This window comes from Lonchura striata, chromosome 19 (genome assembly GCF_046129695.1).
Source record: "Lonchura striata isolate bLonStr1 chromosome 19, bLonStr1.mat, whole genome shotgun sequence".
Lineage (NCBI taxonomy): Eukaryota > Metazoa > Chordata > Aves > Passeriformes > Estrildidae > Lonchura > Lonchura striata.
Genome location: NC_134621.1, coordinates 886,736 through 904,723, shown reverse-complemented (window position 1 = coordinate 904,723; position 17,988 = coordinate 886,736). Strand labels below are relative to the sequence as shown.

The window sequence follows — 17,988 nt, the reverse complement described above, 5'->3', positions numbered from 1 at the left end:
CTGCCGGGTGCCGTGCCCGCTGCTGGCACTGCTGGCACTGCTGGGGATGGGAGCCGAGCCCGGCTCTGAGCCCGGATCCCGGAGCAGCCCTGCCCGGCTGCCCTGCCCACTCCTGGGGCTCTGCAGGGGCTTTCCCTCCCAAAGGAGTTTTCCTTCGGGCACTGCCGTGCTGGGTTTGGTCGAGTCACACTCTGTGGGGTGCTGGATAAGCCCAGCTTAGTCCTGCCTATGCCCCAGCCCCAGCTGGGGACAGCCTGGGCTGCTGGGAGTGACCCCGTGGGGCCAGGAGTGACCATGGGGCCAGGAGTGATCCTGTGGGGCCAGAAGTGACTGTGGCTCTGGGAGTAACCCCGTGGGGCCAGGAGTGACCATGGGGTCAGGAGTGTCCATGGCTCTGGGAGTGTCCGTGGCTCTGGGAGTGTCCGTGGCTCTGGGAGTGGCCGTGGTGCCCTGAGTGGCCGTGGTGCCCTGAGTGGCCGTGGTGCCCTGAGTGACCGTGGCTCTGGGAGTGGCCGTGGTGCCCTGAGTGGCCGTGGTGCCCTGAGTGACCGTGCCTCTGTCTGCAGCCGGGCTGTGCCTGAACTGCTGGAGCCTGCAGGAGCTGGTGAGCCGGGACGCCGGTAACTACCTCATCCTGGTGGAGAAGATCCTGGGCAAGACCAAGGAGGTGAGCGGGGCTGCCGGGGAGCTGCGGGCCCTGGGGATGTGGGCTCAGGAGGTGCTGCTGGAGGCTGGGTGGGCTGCTGCAGACCTCTGGGGCACCAGTGCTGGGAGCCCATCCCCATTGCTGGGGCAGCCCTGCAGATCCCCGGGATGGGCTGTGAGCCCCCAAACCCTGCCTGGCACTCTGCAGATCCCTCAGGATGGGCTGTGAGCCCCCAAATCCTGCCTGGCACTCTGCAGATCCCCAGGATGGGCTGTGAGCCCCCAAACCCTGCCTGGCACTCTGCAGATCCCCAGGATGGGCTGTGAGCCCCCAAACTCTGCCTGGCACTCTGCAGATCCCCCAGGATGGGCTGTGAGCCCCCAAACCCTGCCTGGCACTCTGCAGATCCCCAGGATGGGCTGTGAGCCCCCAAACTCTGCCTGGCACTCTGCAGATCCCCCAGGATGGGCTGTGAGCCCCCAAACCCTGCCTGGCACTCTGCAGATCCCCCGGCTGCCTGCCCACAGCCTCTCCCGTGGCATTTCGGGCATCGGGAGCTGCCCCAAAGGTTTGGGTGCGGGGCCAGACCTGGGGAAGGCCGAGCAGGAGGCTCTGCCTGTCCCACGCTGCTCCTGGGGCTTTGGGGGTGTTTGGGGATGAGGGAATCTCCCGGCTGTGGTGATGGGATGGCAGGGGCTGGATTCTCCAGGGATATTTTGGGCGTTGCTCCTGGCCAGCAGCTCATGGCTGTGCCCTCGGGCTGCTCCCACAGGTGCAGGAGAAGTGTGACTATGACCTGGTGACGCCCCTGGCCCTGCTCTTCTACTCGGCCGTGCTTTGTGTAAGTGCTGGGGTTGCCCACGGTGCCAGGCTCCAAAATCAGGGTGGCTTGGCTGGAACTTCCCAGCCTGCTCTCATCAGTTCATCCCAAAAAGAAAGATTCTGTGTGAATCCAGAGGGATCAGGCAACAACTGCACAAGCTGAGAGACAAAGAAAATGAGCTTTGGGGGTTTTGAAGCTATTTTTTTAAGGCTGGGCTAATCAGAAAGGGAGATGGACAATAAAAGGGAATTATTTTCTTTACCCTTTATGGCTGGGCAAAATACACGAACAACATGAATGAAAAGGAGCAGAGCCTTCCCAGGAAATACTTTTTTTATTATTATTATTCCCAGCACAATGCATCATTATCCCAAGGAAATCATTGCTGCCAGATCCTGCACGAGCACAGGCTGTGTGGAATTCATCTGTACGGCTCGAGGGGCTTAAAAAGGAATTTATGCTTAGGCTTGGCCATATGAGCCCTGCTTGGGAAGGTTGGGAAGGAGCTGCTTGGAGCTCGGGGGGGTCCTGTGGCCCTTCCCTGGGAGGAGATGGGGTGGCGCAGGGGGGGCCTCTGCTTTGCTTCCCTTCCTGCCACTCCAACCTGAGCCCTGGAGCTCCCACGCCGCACTCGGGGTCTCTGCTCCTCTCAGCTCCCATCCTTGTCCCCGCAGGCCCCTCACTTCCCACCCGGCTCTGACCTGCTCCTGAGAGCTGCCAGTGTCTACCACAGCTTCCTGACGTGGCCTGTGCCCTACTGTGACACCTCCCGGGAGCTGCTCACCTTCATCAGCAACGAGCTCAAGGCGCCAGGTGAGCGCCCCTGTCCTGCCCCTGTCCTGCCCCTGTCCTGCCCCTGTCCTGCCCCTGTCCTGCCAGCATCAAATGGGGGTCTGGCAGCACCAAACCCAGCCCTGGCAGCACCAAATCCAGGCCTGCCATGAGCTCTTCCAGCACCAAACTCAGCACTGAACCCAGCCCCAAACCCAGCCCTGGCAGCTCCAAACCCAGCCCTGTTCCAGCTCCAAACCCAGCTCCAAACCCAGCTCCAAACCCAGCCCTGCCCTGGGGTTTGTCCCCTGCTGCTCCTGTCTCATTCCCCCCTCTCTTCCTGAGCCTGGAAGTGCAGTGTCCATCCCAGCTCATTCCCAGCCTGGGATCTCAGTGTCCATCCCACTGGGATCTCAGTGTCCATCCCACTGGGATCTCAGTGTCCATCCCAGCTCATTCCCAGCCTGAGAGCTCAGTGTCCATCCCACAGGGATCTCAGTGTCCATCCCAGCTCATTCCCAGCCTGAGAGCTCAGTGTCCATCCCACTGGGAGCTCGGTGTCCATCCCAGCTCATTCCCAGCCTGGCAGCTTGGTGTCCATCCCAAACCTCACCTTTTCCAGGGCTCGGGACCTGCCCCCTCCCGTGAGGAGGTTCCCTGTGCCCCAGCCCAAGGTGGGACCGGGCTCTGGGCAGGAGCAGGGCAGGCTGCTGGCTCTGGCGGGTCCCTTGTGCGCAGGGAGCGTGCCGGGCTCCCCAGCCGTGCCTCAGAGGCAATTAGCCACATGGCTGAGCATTTCCTGGCTGGCTTTCAGTCTGCAGGGCCTTTTCCCCAGCAGAGCATGTGCTGCTGCTCCCCCAGGCTGCCCTTTGTGTGCGGGACAGAGGGGGACAGCAGAGGGGCCGTTCATGGGCATCGGGGCGCTGCAGCCTCCGAGCTGCTCTTCCATGGAGCTTTCCCGGGGCTGAGGCACTCCCTGGGCTGCTCCTGCCAGCCCAGAGCTCCTTGTGACCAGCCCTGGCACATGCACGGGCAGCACCAGGGCTCCTCTTAATTAAGGGCTCCCTGTGGATGTCCTGTGGCTCCCAGCGGAGCTCTTCCAATTATTTCCCAAAGCCTTTTTGCCTGATCGCCCTGCCTCTGGGGCTTTTGAAGAGCTGCTATCACACAGAGCACACTGCAGCCCGTGTTTGATCCTGGGCAGGTTTGGGAGGTCTGGGAGGGGGCTGTGCCCGTGTTCCCCACCCCCCCAAACTGGGAAGATGCTCTGGGGAGCCCTGGGGGATGGGAAACGCAGGATCTCTGTCAGGGCAGAGATGGGGCTTGGGGATGGGATGAAAGGTGCTTCCACAGGAACAAAAAGATGGAAAAATCCCAACCTGTGCACTGGGAGCTCTGGACTGGCCGTGGCCACCGTGGGGCTGGCTGTGTCCAGCCCCATCTCGGAGCTGCAGGGACACGGGGACATGGGGACACTTGTGGGGCTCCCCAGCTCCCTCCTGGCCGTTTCTCGCCGTGCCCTGCTCGGGGCTGTGCTTTCCACAGCTCTGCAGGGCTCGGGTGCCGGCTGGGGGTGGCTGCCCCCGTTCCTGTGCCGCCCCCAGAGCCCCAGGCCGTGTGAGGGGGGCTTTGGCCCCGAAGTTTCCCCTGCCAGGGCAGAGTGGATTTCCTCCCCTGCCAGAGGTGCTGCGGGGGCTGCCTCTGCTTTGGGAATCCCTCAGGGGGGGTGTGTCCCCTGCTGCTCAGCTGCCAGGACCCTCCAGGCTGTTCCAGGCTCACCTCACGGCCCCTGCCCTGCTGGGGGGCCAAGGCCAAAGGTTTTTATTGCCGTGAGGGCAAAGATTAACGCAGAATGAGCCGCTGTCAATATTTGCCAGGAGCCCAACAGCTTTGATCTGCACCCTGGGGCTGATGCCTCTGCAGGAGGGTCAGTGCTCTGTGACCTGTGTGGGTCAGGGTGGCCCCCGTGGGTGCTGGGCTGGGGGATGCACTCCCTGCGTGGGTAAGGGCTGGATCCTGCTGATGCCATGAGGTTTTCCTGCCCTGCTGACGGGGGTGACAAGGCTCTGCTGTTGTCCCCCACTGTCCTGGGGACAGTCCCAGGAGTCCCCAGGCTGTGGCTGCTCACAGCAGGGGGGTGGCAGTGACCTGCTGGCCCTGGGGGCTGCAGCACATGGCAGCAGCTGGCAAACATCACCTGTGGAGTTCCCACGCGTGTGAGCAGCGGGGCAGAGGGAGCTGGGGCTGAGCAGATCTCCTGCCCCTTCTGGGGGGATGTGCCCTCGCTCTGGGATTTACCCTTCCCATCCTGGCTTCCCCGCTCCCGGGCTGGCCCGTCAGCAGTGGCTGTGCCTTGTCCCCACCAGAACTCTCGGTGCTGCCCAAGGGGCTCTGCCAGCTCGGGCCTGGCCTGGGGCACAGGCAGCTCCGTGGGCACAGCAGCCCCAGGGCTCTGTGCTCACTGCTCTGCTCTCTCCGCAGGAATCACCTTCCAGAGGCTGGTGAGGACAGAGCAGGGGCTGCCTGTGAGGAACTGCCAGAGCTCCACGGTGTAAGTTGGCCAGGGCACTGCTGGGGCTCCCTGTGGCATCCCCGCGGGCTGGCACCGCTGCAGCGTGTCCCGGGGGCCGGGCAGGAGGGCCGGGCAGCCGGGCTGAGCCGTGGGAGGGCTGAGGAGAGAGGCTGGGACATTTCCAGAGGCCCGGGACGGGCTCTGTGCCGGTGACCCTGCAGGGTGGGGAAGGCAAAGCCTCCTCCCCGGTCGCTGCCGATCTCAGCCCGCTGGAGAGCGGCTGGGACACCTCTGATCTGGGATTTTGGGAGCCAGCAGCGATCCCTCCCAGCCCCTGCAGCTCTGGGCGGGCAGACGCTGCTCCTCAGCAGGGAGGTGCTCTGGGCTCCCCCGCGTCCAGCGGGGCCAGGCGCCGGCCTGAGCGTGTCCCTGTCCCCAGGACGGTGCTGCTGCTGAGCCGCTCGGAGGTGCAGAGCGAGTTCCTGTCCATCGCCCGCAGGCTGAGCTCCAGCGAGCGCCCCCGGCGCTCCGCGCTGCTGCTGCTGCTCGAGCACCTCTACCAGGCCACCTTCGGCACCCGCTGCGACCTGGAGGGGCTGCACCAGCTGCTCAAGGTGGGCTGGGGCACTGCCCGGCCAGGGCTGGGCGTGTCCCACCCGAACAGCGCTGCCAAGCAAGGAAAAGGGTTTGGTAGCGCTTCTTGGAGCAAAAACAACGTTTTCCCCTTCTCGGGTCAGACCTGAGGGCTGAAGTGTTTTGTCAAGTGTGTGCAGAGGGCTCTCTCCCATTTGTCCTGTCACTCCTTTCCCATCCCAAAGCGGAGAGAGGAAGGGCCCCCACATTTGAAAATCAGCGCAAGTGTTTGACCAGAGAAACACCTGGGGGAGATGCAAAAAAAACCATGAAGAAAACCCCTGGGGTGTTTTCCAAGTAATTTTTATTTTCATGAGAAAAGTCTGGGGGACTAGAGGAGGGCGGGGCAGTGGAGTGGGGGAGTCCCCGTTAGCGGCGCTGCCCGTGTGCCGCCCCGGTGGAGGGAGCCCTGACCGTGTGCCGGTTTTCCTCCGCAGTCCAAGCCCCTGGAGGAGCTCTCGGAGCTCTACGCCAGCGCCGCCGAGGCGCAGGAGGCGGCGGCCGCCAGCGCCGACCCCGCGCTGGCCCGGGAGCGGCTCCAGGCCGCGCTGCGCGACATCGCCGGGGCCGCCGCCTTCCCCGGCATCGCAGGTGAGCCTCCCCCGGGCACCGCTCTCCTCCCGGGGCCTCCTGCCGGCTCGGGCAGCCGCGGGCAGAGCGCTTTTACAGAGCACGGCCCCAGGTCCTGCTTAATAACACACCTGAGCCACGAAGGGTTTCATTTAAACAGCCACCACATCGGGGGGCCGGCCCTTGAAAGCGTCAAAGCAGACACCGGGGACACCTGGTGGCTGTGGCGGTGGGAAGTGTCCCCTTGTCCCGCGGCTGAGGACAGCAGCCCCGGGGCTCGGCGTGCCCTGGGCTGCCCAGGACACGCCGGGGGTGGGTGGCACCTCCCAGGCCGGGGGAACTGGCAGGGGTGGTCCCGGGGGACCCTCAAACCAACTCTGTCCCTCCTCTCTCCCCAGGCGAGGCCCAGCCCCGCAAGCTGCACCCCTTCCCCATCCCCCCCGCTCGCTGCTACACCTACAGCTGGGACCAGGACAACTTCGGTGAGTCGGGGCTTTGCTGAGCTCTCAGCTGGGCCCCGGGGCAGCTTTGGAGAAGTCGAAGGTTCCCCTTCTGCTGAGCTGGTGCTTCCCCATTCCTGGAAGGACCTTGTCTGTTCTTGGGAGGGCTCCGTGTTCTCCCCCGCTGGCCCCGACAAGCACGAGCAGAGCTCTGGGCCAGCCCTGACAGGGAGCCAGGGTGGGTCAGTCTGAGGCTTCAACAGCCAAAGGCTCGGCTTTGCTCCCTTTAAACCTGGATCAGACGTGAGGATGTGCTGAAAGCTGGGTGGGAAGGAAGCAAAAGCCCAGGTGGAGTTTGCCTTTGGAGAACCCAGGCAGAACCTCGAGGAGAGAAATGCAATTTTCTTTGCCAAGCTGAGCCTTTTGTGGAAAATGAAAATCATTGGGAAGGAGGTTTGCAGCTCCTTGCTTGACACCGGGGGGGAGGAGAGCTCTGGCCATGGGGAGTGGCAGTGGTGCCGGGGGTCACCGCGTTTGCAGTGGTGTTGGGGGTCACTGTGTTTGCAGTGGTGTTGGGGGTCACCGCGTTTGCAGTGGTGCCGGGGGTCACCGTGTTTGCAGTGGCTCTGCTGGAGCCCGGGACAGACACCTCCTCCCTCTGGTTGCTTTCAGACATCCTCAACGACGTCCTCAGCAAGGAGTGCAGCACTGCTGAGCCCCTGGCCTCGGAGAACGAGGAGGAGGATGAGGAGGAGGAGGAGGAGGAGGATGTGGAGGCGGACGGCGGCTCCCCCGAGCAGGACTCGCTGCTGGCCCCGCTCTCTGCCATCTCCAGTGACTCCGTGTGCTCCGCGCTGTCCGAGGAGGGCTCCGGGCCCTCGCGGCTCTCCCTGCTGGCCTCCTCCAAGGAGTCCATCTCGGAGCTGACGGCGGTCTCCAGGAAGTCCCTGAAGTCCTTCGTGTCCAGCCTGAAGGACTGCATGGACAGCGGCTACGCCGAGGACAGCGACGAGAGCCCGCTGGACGCGGCGGGCCGGCCGGACGGGCCGGCCAAGCGGCGGCAGTCGCTGTCGGACCGGCTGTACCGGCTGCTGCGGAGCACGGGCCGGCAGCTGGGCCGGCACCGGGACCGGCCCCGGGCCCGGCCCGGGCCGCGCTCGCCGCCGCTGCGGCGCGCCGAGAGCCTGTGCGCGCCCCCGGCGCCGCCGCGCGTGCCCGCGCGCTCCCGCCGCGCGCTCTCGCTGCCGCAGCACGGCGCGGGCCCGCGCGGCGCCCCGGGGCCGCCCCGGCGGCCGCTCCCCGGCGGGGCGGCGGCGGGCACGCTGCGCGTGGTGGTGTTCGGCTCGGACCGCATCCCCGGCAAGCTGGCCCGCGCCTACAGCCGCCTCAGGTGAGCCTGCTGCCGGGGCCGGGGGCCGGCGCGGCCCGGCGCGGCCCGGCTCAGCCCCTCTGCGCCTCCCCAGGCTGCAGGAGAGCTCCTGCCCCTCGCTGACGCGCCGCTTCAGGCTGCAGTTCTTCTACGTGCCCGTGAAGAGGAGCGGCGCGGCCCCCAGCGCCCCGCAGAGCCGACAGCATCCCCCCGCGCCGTCCCCCGGGGAGCCCCCGGCCCGGCCGCAGGTGGGTGCGCGCTCCCCGGGGCTCGGCGGGCCGGGGGAGCCTCGGGGTGACCCCGGTGCCCGCCCTCAGGAGCCCTCCCCGGCGGGGATGGAGAGCAGCACCAACGACATCTCGCGCTACATCGGCCTGCTGGACCCCTGGTACGAGCGCAACGTGCTGGGGCTGCTGAACCTGCCCATGGGCGTCCTGTGCCAGGTGCGTGCGTGCCAGGGCCAGGGCGGGCTGGGCCCCTTCCCCAGGGAGCTGTCCGGAGAGCCTCCTGCCGTGCCACGCGGACACGGCATGCAGCCGGGGCTCCTGGTGGTCCGCGGGAGGTTCCCGTGCCCAGCGGGGTGGGCAGTTGTGGCTGGAGGTGCCACCTCCCCCATCACCTTTCTGACCCCTTCTGCCGCCCCAGTGTGCCAAGGCCGAGGCTGAGCCCCAGGAGGACTCCCGGGAGCAGCTGCCCATCCTGGCGGACATGATCCTCTACTACTGCCGCTTCGCCACGCGCCCCGTGCTGCTGCAGCTCTACCACACCGAGGTGGGCAGAGGGAAGCGAGGGCTGGCTCTGCCTGTGCCACCGGCTAGCAGCCCCGCGGGTGTGGCACGGCCACCACGCGCTGCCGAGGGGCAGCTCGGTCCCCTCGGGTCCCCTGGGTGTCCCTGGTGCCCTGGCTGGTGCTCCTGGCTCAGGACTGAGAGCAGCTCCTGCCCTGACCATGAAGTCCCATGAGCAGTTTTCCACCCCAGTGCCTTTGCCATGCACAAAGCAGTGCCTGGCAGCGCTGCCAGTTTTTCCACGCTGCTGGAATCTCTCCCGAGCTCTGCTTCCCAGAGAAGCCCCTCCATGAGGCGACTTTTCCTCACCCTGCTGTGGTGGGGACGGCTGAATTTGGGGCTGCAGTCCTGCCTTGGGGCTCTGGCTGGGGACCAGCTGCAGCAGGGCTTGCTGAGCAGAGCCACGCAGGATTTGTGCTCCCAAAGCAACTCCCAACCCTGCTGTTGGCCCCCTGTGGGTTTTTCCCAATGGAGTTTTAAGCGAGAACAAGGGGGTTGGGTTGTTTGGGGATCTGTTCTGAAGTCTGAAGTCCAGCTCGAGGCAGGCACCACCCCAAGCAGCTGCTGAAAGGTGCTTTGAGAGCGTGGAAGGATTTCCCCCAGCTGACCTGTTTCCTAAGGACTGAGAGGGGTGGAGGCTGCCTGGCCGGGCTGTTCCCTCACCCCTGCGTGTCCCTCTTGTCCCGCCGGCAGCTCACCTTCATCGGGGGGGAGAAGAGGACCGAGGTCTTCATCCACTCCCTGGAGCTGGGGCACTCGGCAGCCACGAGGGCCATCAAAGCCTCAGGTCTGTGGCTGCTCCTGCAGCCCCGCCTGCCCTGGGGGTCTGAAACCAGGGTGGGAAGGGAAGGGAAGGGAAGGGAAGGGAAGGGAAGGGAAGGGAAGGGAAGGGAAGGGAAGGGAAGGGAAGGGAAGGGAAGGGGCGCCTGGGCTGCAGGAGGTGTCTGAGGCAGGATCCAGACAGCTCTGCTCTGCTTTGGGAGAGAAACATCCCAGTCTTGGGTCCCCTCCAGGAGCAAAACCTTGGCAATGCCTGATTGTTTGTGCTGCTCGGAACTCTAGAATGGATTTACAATAAAACACCTCCAAGCCCGTTTCCTTCCTCTCCTCAGCACCTGCCAAACGCAGCTCTTGATCTTTCCTTGTTACTGCTTGCTCTTTGTGCTTTGCCCAAAGTGTCATTGCCAAAATCCCTCTTGCCATCTCCTTGTTTGGCTGGGCAAAGCCAGGTTTGCGCGTGTGCTTGGAGCCTTCTGCGTGGCGTTTTTTGTACTTTGGTGTTCTATTTATAACGCTAGGGATATTAAGAGAGGAGGCAGCGGCGGGGATGTGTGGCTGCAGTTCCTCCGGCTCCCAGCCCGGGATGCTCTGGAGAAGCGCGGCTCACACGGACCTCTCATGGCCAGCCCCAAAACTGCGCCTGACTGTTCCCCATGGCTTTAGCCAGCGGCTCTGCTGGGAGCTCCACTTGTCCTTCGGAGCAGAGCCCATAAAATTCCCCCTCCCTGCTCCCCCAAAGCCAGGCTTGGACAAAGAGCTCTTCCCCCAACCTATGAAACCTCCAGTGCTGAATCCAACCTTTCCCCTTGGCTTGTCTGGCACCACTTCGCAGCTGCAAAAAATTATCTGGGAGGAAAAAGCAGTTAGAAAATGTCAGGCCCGGTGTGTCAGGGCTAGTGTAGGGTGGGCAGAAACCTGTCTGAACCAAGAGCAGCTGCCTGTGGCCTTTGCTGCTCTGTTTTCCCTGACTCTGACCCCTCTGCACCGGCTCAGCCAGAGCCACTGTCAGTTCTGCAGAGTGGTTTTGTGCTGTAATTAATCTCTGTATTCTTTATTTTCTGCAGCTTTTAAGCCACCTTTTCTTTTTTTTTTTTTTTCCTTTTTGCCCCACAGATGTGTTCAGCAAGCCCTTTTCCCCTTTCTGCAGCCCTGGGTGTGCTGCTGTGCCAGCAGCAGGGAGGGCTGGGGATGAGAAATGTGATGTTTGTTCCTTGTTTCCTGCAGGTCCAGGCAGCAAGAGGCTGGGAATCGATGGAGACAGGGAAGCAATCCCACTGACACTACAGATCGCATACAGCAAGGTCTGTGCTGGCACTGCTGGGGCACCTCCAGAGCTGGGGACAGCTCTGGGACACTCATGGCAAGCACCGGGAGGGGCTGGAGCGTGTCCAGGGGAGGGAACAGAGCTGGGGAAGGGCAAGAGCTCCAGGAGGGGCTGAGGGAACTTGGAAAGGAGCTCAGGGGGCCCTTGTGGCTCTGCACAGCTCCTGCCAGGAGGGGACAGCCGGGGGGTCGGGCTCTGCTCCAGGAACAGGGACAGGAGGAGAGGGAATGGCCTCGAGCTACACCACAGGAAGTTTAATGGGATATTAGAGAATATTTCTTCACTGAAAGGGTTTTCCAGCCCTGGCACAGCTGCGCAGGGCTGTGGTGGAGTCAGCGTCCCTGGGGATGTTTAAAAGATGTGGGGTGGGTGCTTGAGGACTTGGCAGGGTTACATTTAGGGCTGCACTTGACCTGGAAGGCCTTTTCCAAGCCGTGTGCTTCTCTCTGGCTGCTCGCTGCAGACGGCTGCCAGCGGCAGGAGCCACTGGAGCGACGTGGAGAAGGTCTGCACGTCCGTCAGGCTCAGCAAGGCCTGCAGGAGGCACGAGGAGCTCGGTGGGTACGGGGCTGTGCCCAGGGCAGCGTGGGGGGCACTGGAAAGTGAGCGAGGTGAGAATGCAGGAGACGTGTGGGGGTCTCCTGATGTTCCCCCAGCTGGGCTGTAGTCCTTGGGTGTGTGCCAATCCTCAGCACCACAGCAGGGACAAAGGACATTCCTGTCCCACTGTCCCAAAGCTTCCAGCTGGGAAAACACCCACTAGGATGATGCTGTTGAGGCAGGACAGGAGCAAAAGGACTCTGACTCCAAAGGCTGCTGAGAGTAAAACTCTGATTTATTCAAAATACACCGCTCTTTATACAGAGCTTCGTGCAGACCAACTCCATTGGTCCTGAAGTGAAAACAACCATACCATTGGTGCAGAGTGCTTGACACACAGTGATAGAACTTAACTATAAACAGTGTGAAAACAAGAGAGATAAAGAATTATATACATTCTTTTCCAACAGATTCCCAGGCTTCTGCCTGGCTAGAAACTCTCGTTTCTCTCTGACTGAATCTGAGACCCACACTAGGGCTGGGCTGGATGGCTCGAGCCAGGATGCTCACTGGGCAGTGCTGCCTTCCAGAGCCACACTTGCTTAGTGGGCAGGCAGAGCAGGTGAAGCTCCTGAGGTGAGGCAGGGCCGAGGTGCTGGTCCTGCACTCATGGCAGCCTCCCTCACCCGCTGATGCCCCTCCCCATCCACGGAGCCATGCAGGCAGCCCTGGGAGAACAGCATCAGGAGTGGGTTTCTCACCCCCTCTGGGTGTTGGGGTGGATGTTCCTGCTCTAGTTCAGGGTTGGCATCAGGGTGCCCTCAGCTCCTCTCTGGAGAGAAAGCTCTCCGTGGATCCCCGTCCTTCCCAGAGGAATGCGGTGCCCTTGGCCCCGGCTCAGTTTGACCAGAGGATGTCAGTGTGATTCCAGCAGAGGAGGCTGCAGCGGGCTCGGCAGAGCGATGGTTCTGCTGCTCTCTGCAGCCCAGTGTGGTTAAATGTTCCCTCCCGCTGTGCTTGGAAGGCAGCTGAGTTACAGGACACCCAGCAGCAGGGGAGGAAAGCCGGGGCTGCTGCAGTGCGTCCCCCAGCAGTGGGGTCCTGCTGGAGCTCCACTCTGGGGGTTTTGGGAGGCGCAGGGACCACCTGGGCTCCCAGCAGAGCCCCGGGCCATGGCAGCTCCCTTCTCTTGCAGCCTCGAAGACAGAATGTCTGAACCTAACCGTGACCGAGGTGGTCAAGAGGCAGAACTCCAAATCCAAGAAAAGTTTCAATCAGGTGACTCCAGCCCTGTGGCTTTTACATCCGGGGAGATGAGGTCGGCCTGGCCCAGCTGGGAGGGGAGCAGGGCTGGAGGGAGCAGCTCCCTGGGCCATCCCGTTGCCGCTCCCTCACCGCAGCCTGTCCTCCCAGCAGATCAGCGTGTCCCAGATCAAAGTGGACAAGGTCCAGATCATCGGGGTCCAGTCCTCCTTCGCCGTGTGCCTGGACCAGGACGAGCAGAAGATCCTGCAGAGCGTGACCAGGTGGGAACTGCGGCCAGAGCTGCTGGGATGGGGCAGCCAGACCCACCCATCCGAGCCCCAGGCTCTGAGCTCAGCCTGGATGGATGCTCCTGCCCAGATCCCAGCAGCCCCGTTCCCATTCCTGCTGGGCTCTCAGCCCCATTCCCATTCCCGCTGGGCTCTCAGCCCATTCCCATTCCTGCTGTGCTCTCAGCCCCATTCCTGTTCCTGCTGGGCTCAGCCTCATTCCCATTCCTGCTGGGCTCTCAGCCCCATTCCCTCTGCCCGTGAGGATTCTCAGCCCCATTCCTATTCCCACTGGGCTCTCAGCCCCATTCCCGCTAGGCTCTCAGCCCGTTCCCTTTGCCCCTGAGGGCTCTCAGCCCACGCCTCTCTCAGAAGTGGTTTCCTGCTGTTCCCCTGCAGGTGTGAGATCTCCGTGTGCTACAAGCCCAGGGACTGTGACCCCCTGGCACCGAGGGGTTCCCCTGCGGCTCCCCAGGACCCCTCCGAGTTCCACTCCCTGCTGTGTTTGCCCATTGCCACCTTCAGCGGGGCCCTGCCCTAGAGGAGCCGTGTCCCCCAGCCCCGGCTCAGGAGAAGGACCAGGACCCCAGCCCTGCCTGTGCAGGAGCTCCTGAGGCCTGGAGAGTCGCTGTGGTGCCGCCGTGGGGCTGAGCTGCCCCTGCCCCAGGCTCGGCCCCTCCTCGGGAGCGGGGTCGGTGCTCCGGGGTCTGGGGGTCCCTCAGCGAGGGGAGACCGGGCACCTCCTGGGGATGGCAGCCGGTGGGAGGGCAGGGCAAGGACGGGATATTCCCTGCCAGGAAACGGTGCACGTGGGGTGTGGGAAAGGGGGAGCTCATGGGGATATTTGGGAAGAGGAATGTCCGAGCCTCAGCGCTGTCAGGTGTCTGTCAACGCGTGGCAATTGCAGATCCCGTTGTGCTGGTGAAACACCAGCCCGTGTCCTGGGGGAATTTCACCTGGGGCAGGTCGAGGATGCTCGGGACAGTTTTTTGGGATGGGGACGGGTTTCTCCAGGTTTCCCTTCCCTCCTGGAGGCTGGGTGCCCTGCAGGGAAGCGGAGAGCAGGCTGCAGCACGGGCTGGCTGTGCCCCAGGAGCTGAGTGCACAGGCCACCCCAGGGCAAGGACGGGCTGGTGGATCCCTGTGTTTCCCGTGCACCTGGGAGAGGAATTCCCAATTCCTGCAGGATTCCAGCACGGAGCTGTGCTCCCAGTCCGGCTCCTGCTCCCAGCACGGTGTGCCAGAGCCAGCCCAGGGCCGAGCCCTCAGCAGCTGCTGGAAATCCATCAGGAGCTGTGCAGGACTCCCAGCGGGGAGGGCGGTGCTGGGGAAAGCACCGGCATTGCCTCAGGGCCACCTGCAGAGTGACATTTGCTGGAGAGGGACCCAACTCCAGCCCCACCGAGAGACACCTGCAGTGACAGCAGGATCTGAGATCTCCCCCCGCAAACATTCCAACCTCTTCCCCCTCTGCGAGGCTGTAGGTACGGAAAGGTGCAATATTTGAGGATATTTAGGGGTAATCTGACCCTATGAGCAAAGAGACAGGACTGGAAAAGCCTGGGGCTGTTTCTGGGTGGATTTTGGGGACTGCAGTGGTGCTGACAGCACAGGAGGTCACTGGCTGCTGCAGGCTCGAAGGAGCTTGAGCCCAGTGTTCTGTGCCCCCTGGATGGGTCTGGAAGGGACCCCTGGCCCTGCCGGGGCTGCAGGGCTCAGCCACAGCGGGGTCAGTCCCGGGGTCCTTGATCCTGCAGGAAGCAGGGCTGGAGAGCTCCTGGCGCTGTCCCCAAGCCTGGTGGCACGGCAGCGGCGTCACTTGAGGTCCAGCCTGCCAGGGAAGGCACCAGAGCTCCTGGGGGTGCAGGTGGCTCAGCAGAGGGGCCAGGATTGTCTGCTGATCCCCCCATCCCTGCTGGAAGTGCAGGGGGTCCCTCCTGTGCCCCTGGCTCCGCTCCCAGCTCTGCTGCCTGCTGGGCACGTTCTGTCCCCGCTGTGCCACTGTGGGCACAGCTTGGCCTGGGCCAGGGCTGGGCACCGAAGTGCCCAGGGTGCTCCCCAGCAGCTCCAGCTGCAGCTCCTGCCAGGGCCCGAGATGAGGGAGCCCCAGATGTGCCCCGCTCCTTCCCCCGCCCAACTCTGCCAGCCCAGGCTGAGGGGTGAAACCCCCCTTGGGCCCGGGCAGAGCCAGGTCCCTGCCCAGAGCACAGCCAGGCTGGCCTCCCAAGGAGCCACCTCGCTCACGGGGGCTCCAGGAGTGCCCAGCTTCTCCGGGTGCACAGAGCAGTGGGACCTGGCACTGCCTGCACAGGGACCTGGCACTGCCCGGCCCTGCCAGGCTGTCCCTCCTCAGGGGTGCCTGGCACTCCTCTCCGTGGCTGCTTCAAGCCCAGCAGGCTCAGGGGATCAGAATCGGGGTGCAGGGGCTCTTTGCAGGGACTTTGAGGAGGTTTTTTCTCTCTGACCTTCCTCCCCCCGGCTCTGTGCTGGGCTCTCTCAGCGGGGCTGCAATTTGGCAGGGCTGTTCTTGGTCAGGGTTTAAAGCAGCACCTTGTCCTGCCAAACGCTGCTCTTCAGGATCCTGGGGTCTGTGCCAAGCTCATGCCAGGACAGAAACCCCTCAGGGTTCAGCTGGCCCTGCAGCAATCCTGGGAGGAGAATTTCCATCCCATAGAGAAAGCCAGGCACAAACTCCAGGGACTCGTAATCCTGGTGAAGGTTCTGACCTCTGATGTTTTCTGGAAATGAGAGAATTCCAGGGTTCTTTGGGGTGGTTTTTGTACATTTGTGTAGCCTTTGCAAATCTGTGTAAAGTCTGTTCTGATCTGTAAAATACTGTGCAGAGAACTTTTAAAGTAATTGTAAAATATTAAAAGTTGATTTATTTCCAGTACAGGAGCAGTATTTGGGTTGAGTAAGTCCCGGGTGGGTGGGAGGCAGGGGACGAGGCTCCACATCTCCCCAGAGGAGCTGACCTGGGAGCAGGAGAAGGTTCTGGAATCGTTGGCAGAGCCGATTCCAGGACCCAGCACAGCCCCGGGATTTCTCCTTCAGGTGCTCCAAAGCGTCCCCTCGCAGGGGCTGGCCTGGGATTGACCTGCAGGGGGGTCACCCCTGCACAGGACCCCCCTGCACAGTCTTTAGCAATGAAATGGTGTTCTCACCCTCACAGGACATCCTGAGGTGCTGCCCAGACATGAACACTCCATGCTTTATTATAACCATCTTTTTATCTCCTTAGTGCAATTATTTTTCCTTGAAAAAAAAAGTGTTGGAGATGACTCAGTTTAGAGACATGAAAAAAGCAACTGCAATGCCAGCACACTGCCAGCTTGGCTTTCGCTCTCCCCAGATCCCCTCACCATCTATGTTTGCTGGAGCTGGACTAAAAATAGCTCTGGGCTGGAGCCAGGGTGGGAAGCAGAGCCAGTGTCAGAGCTGTGGGAGCTGCTCCCTCCCAGAGCGCCCCGAGCTCACCGGGCTGGGCTGGCCTCTGCCAGGGCAGCTTTCCCTCGGTGCCAGCGGGGCCCGGGCAGCCCCGGTGCCTTTGGGCAAAGCTGCCCCGGGCCGTCCCTGCGCAGCTCCGCGGTTAAAGCAGCCCCGGGCGGGCAGAGCGCCCAGCGGGGACAGCAAAACCTCCCCAGGCACGGGGCAGCAGCGGGCCCGGGCTGCCCGGCGTGGGCACTGCCCCAAACACGAACCCGGCGGAGCAGGAGGAGGAGGAGGAACAGGCACGGCCCCACCGGCCCTGCTCGCTGCTGCCCTGGCACTGCCACCCTGGCACTGCCACCGCTGCTCTGGGCACCCTGTGCCAGGCCCTGCCCACCCTTCCAGGGTACAATTCCCAATCTCCTACCCAGCCCTGACCTCTGGCAGTGGGAGCCATTCCCTGTTCCTGTCCCTCCATCCTTGTCCCCATCCCTCTGCAGCTCTCCTGGAGCCCCTTCAGGCCCTGGCAGGGCTCTGAGCTCTCCCTGGATCCTTCTCCTCTCCAGGTGAGCCCCCCCAGCTCTCCCTGGATCCTTCTCCTCTCCAGGTGAGTCCCCCCAGCTCTCCCTGGATCCTTCTCCTCTCCAGGTGAGCCCCCCCAGCTCTCCCTGGATCCTTCTCCTCTCCAGGGGAGCCCCCCCAGCTCTGCCAGCCTCAATCCAGAGCAGAGGGGCTCCAGCCCTCAGAGTATCAGGAGATCACTTCAGGGGACAGAGTTTTTCCATATGAGGAAGATTCCAACGGCGTCAAAACCTCCCTGCACCCCACCCATGCACAGAAGTGACCAGGTAGGGCTCCAAAATACCTGGAAATCCCAGAGCACAGCGTTCGCAGGGACAAAGGGCTGCTTTGTCCCTGGCCTGCCACACAAGAGGTTCTTTCTCTGCTTCAGTTTGGTTCTTCCCTTTTTCCCCCCAGGCTTCTGACTGAAGGCTTTGTGTGAGCAGGGTCATACCTGGCTCTTCCTCTCTCTGTGGCCAGGAGCCGATGTTATCCGGGGGAATTTGGCAGTTCCCTGTGCTGCTCTGAGGGTTTCTCTCAGCTGTGTTTTGGTGTTTAATGACATCAGAAAATACGGGGAACCAGCCTCTGCTGCCCCTTCCGTGGGCTGCCACAGGAGGAAGTTTAATGGTGCTGTGGCAGAGGTGGAAAGGCAGGAGGGGAAGGGGTGGGGTGAGGCTGAAAGGTCCCAGCAGGACCCTTCAGTGCAATGGATTTTTGGGTTTGGATCCCGAATTTGGTGGTGACGAGCGGGTGCTGGGTGTGTGCTGTGGGCAGTGTCCTCCCCCTTCTCTGTGCAGGGGAATGGAGTCCGGTTCTGGGGCTGCCCCCCCGCCTTTCGGTCCCCTCAGGAAGGAAGGAGGTTATTTTTAAAGCCGGGGCCAGGTACGGAGCCGTACCTCAGGCTTTTCCTCGTGCAAGGGGAATGGGAAGTGATGCAGCGTCAGCCGCAGCTCCCACGCTCCCTCCAGAAGGATTTTCTTCCCCAAAGCATTCCTCCAGCAGAGCTCGGCACCTCCTCCCCTGCTCTAGGTACCAGCTGGGGGCTCATCCCACCCTGCCCCGCATCCCACGGGGAGCAGCGCTCATCTCCATATCTGGGCAGGGTCGGCCGTGTACCCACGGCCCTCCCGTGTGCCAGCCCGGGCTTGTGCCAGCCTGCCAAAGATCCCGGTGTGCAGCCGGGCCGGGCACCCCGGAGCCTGGCAGCCCCGAGCAGCCTCACCTGGGCCCCAGGTCTCCTGCCACTGAGGCAGCGTGGTGCCAGTGA

At 63.0% G+C, this 17,988-nt stretch overlaps 1 protein-coding gene across 1 annotated transcript in view; it reads left to right on the top strand.

Annotated features, from left to right (window-relative positions):
* Window positions 1-14,380, top strand: part of PIK3R5 (phosphoinositide-3-kinase regulatory subunit 5) — a 34,247-nt gene extending 19,867 nt beyond the window's left edge. The window contains exons 3-19 of the mRNA XM_077787314.1: window positions 567-667; window positions 1,419-1,487; window positions 2,144-2,282; window positions 4,722-4,791; window positions 5,192-5,366; window positions 5,823-5,976; window positions 6,354-6,437; window positions 7,068-7,785; window positions 7,859-8,012; window positions 8,082-8,207; window positions 8,410-8,535; window positions 9,246-9,339; window positions 10,557-10,633; window positions 11,120-11,213; window positions 12,392-12,474; window positions 12,610-12,722; window positions 13,128-14,380. Of these exons, the coding sequence (XP_077643440.1) occupies window positions 567-667; window positions 1,419-1,487; window positions 2,144-2,282; window positions 4,722-4,791; window positions 5,192-5,366; window positions 5,823-5,976; window positions 6,354-6,437; window positions 7,068-7,785; window positions 7,859-8,012; window positions 8,082-8,207; window positions 8,410-8,535; window positions 9,246-9,339; window positions 10,557-10,633; window positions 11,120-11,213; window positions 12,392-12,474; window positions 12,610-12,722; window positions 13,128-13,269 (2,519 nt within the window). The 3' untranslated portion in view covers window positions 13,270-14,380. The remainder of the gene's footprint in view (window positions 1-566; window positions 668-1,418; window positions 1,488-2,143; window positions 2,283-4,721; window positions 4,792-5,191; window positions 5,367-5,822; window positions 5,977-6,353; window positions 6,438-7,067; window positions 7,786-7,858; window positions 8,013-8,081; window positions 8,208-8,409; window positions 8,536-9,245; window positions 9,340-10,556; window positions 10,634-11,119; window positions 11,214-12,391; window positions 12,475-12,609; window positions 12,723-13,127) is intronic.
* Window positions 14,381-17,988: the final 3,608 nt, after the last annotated feature.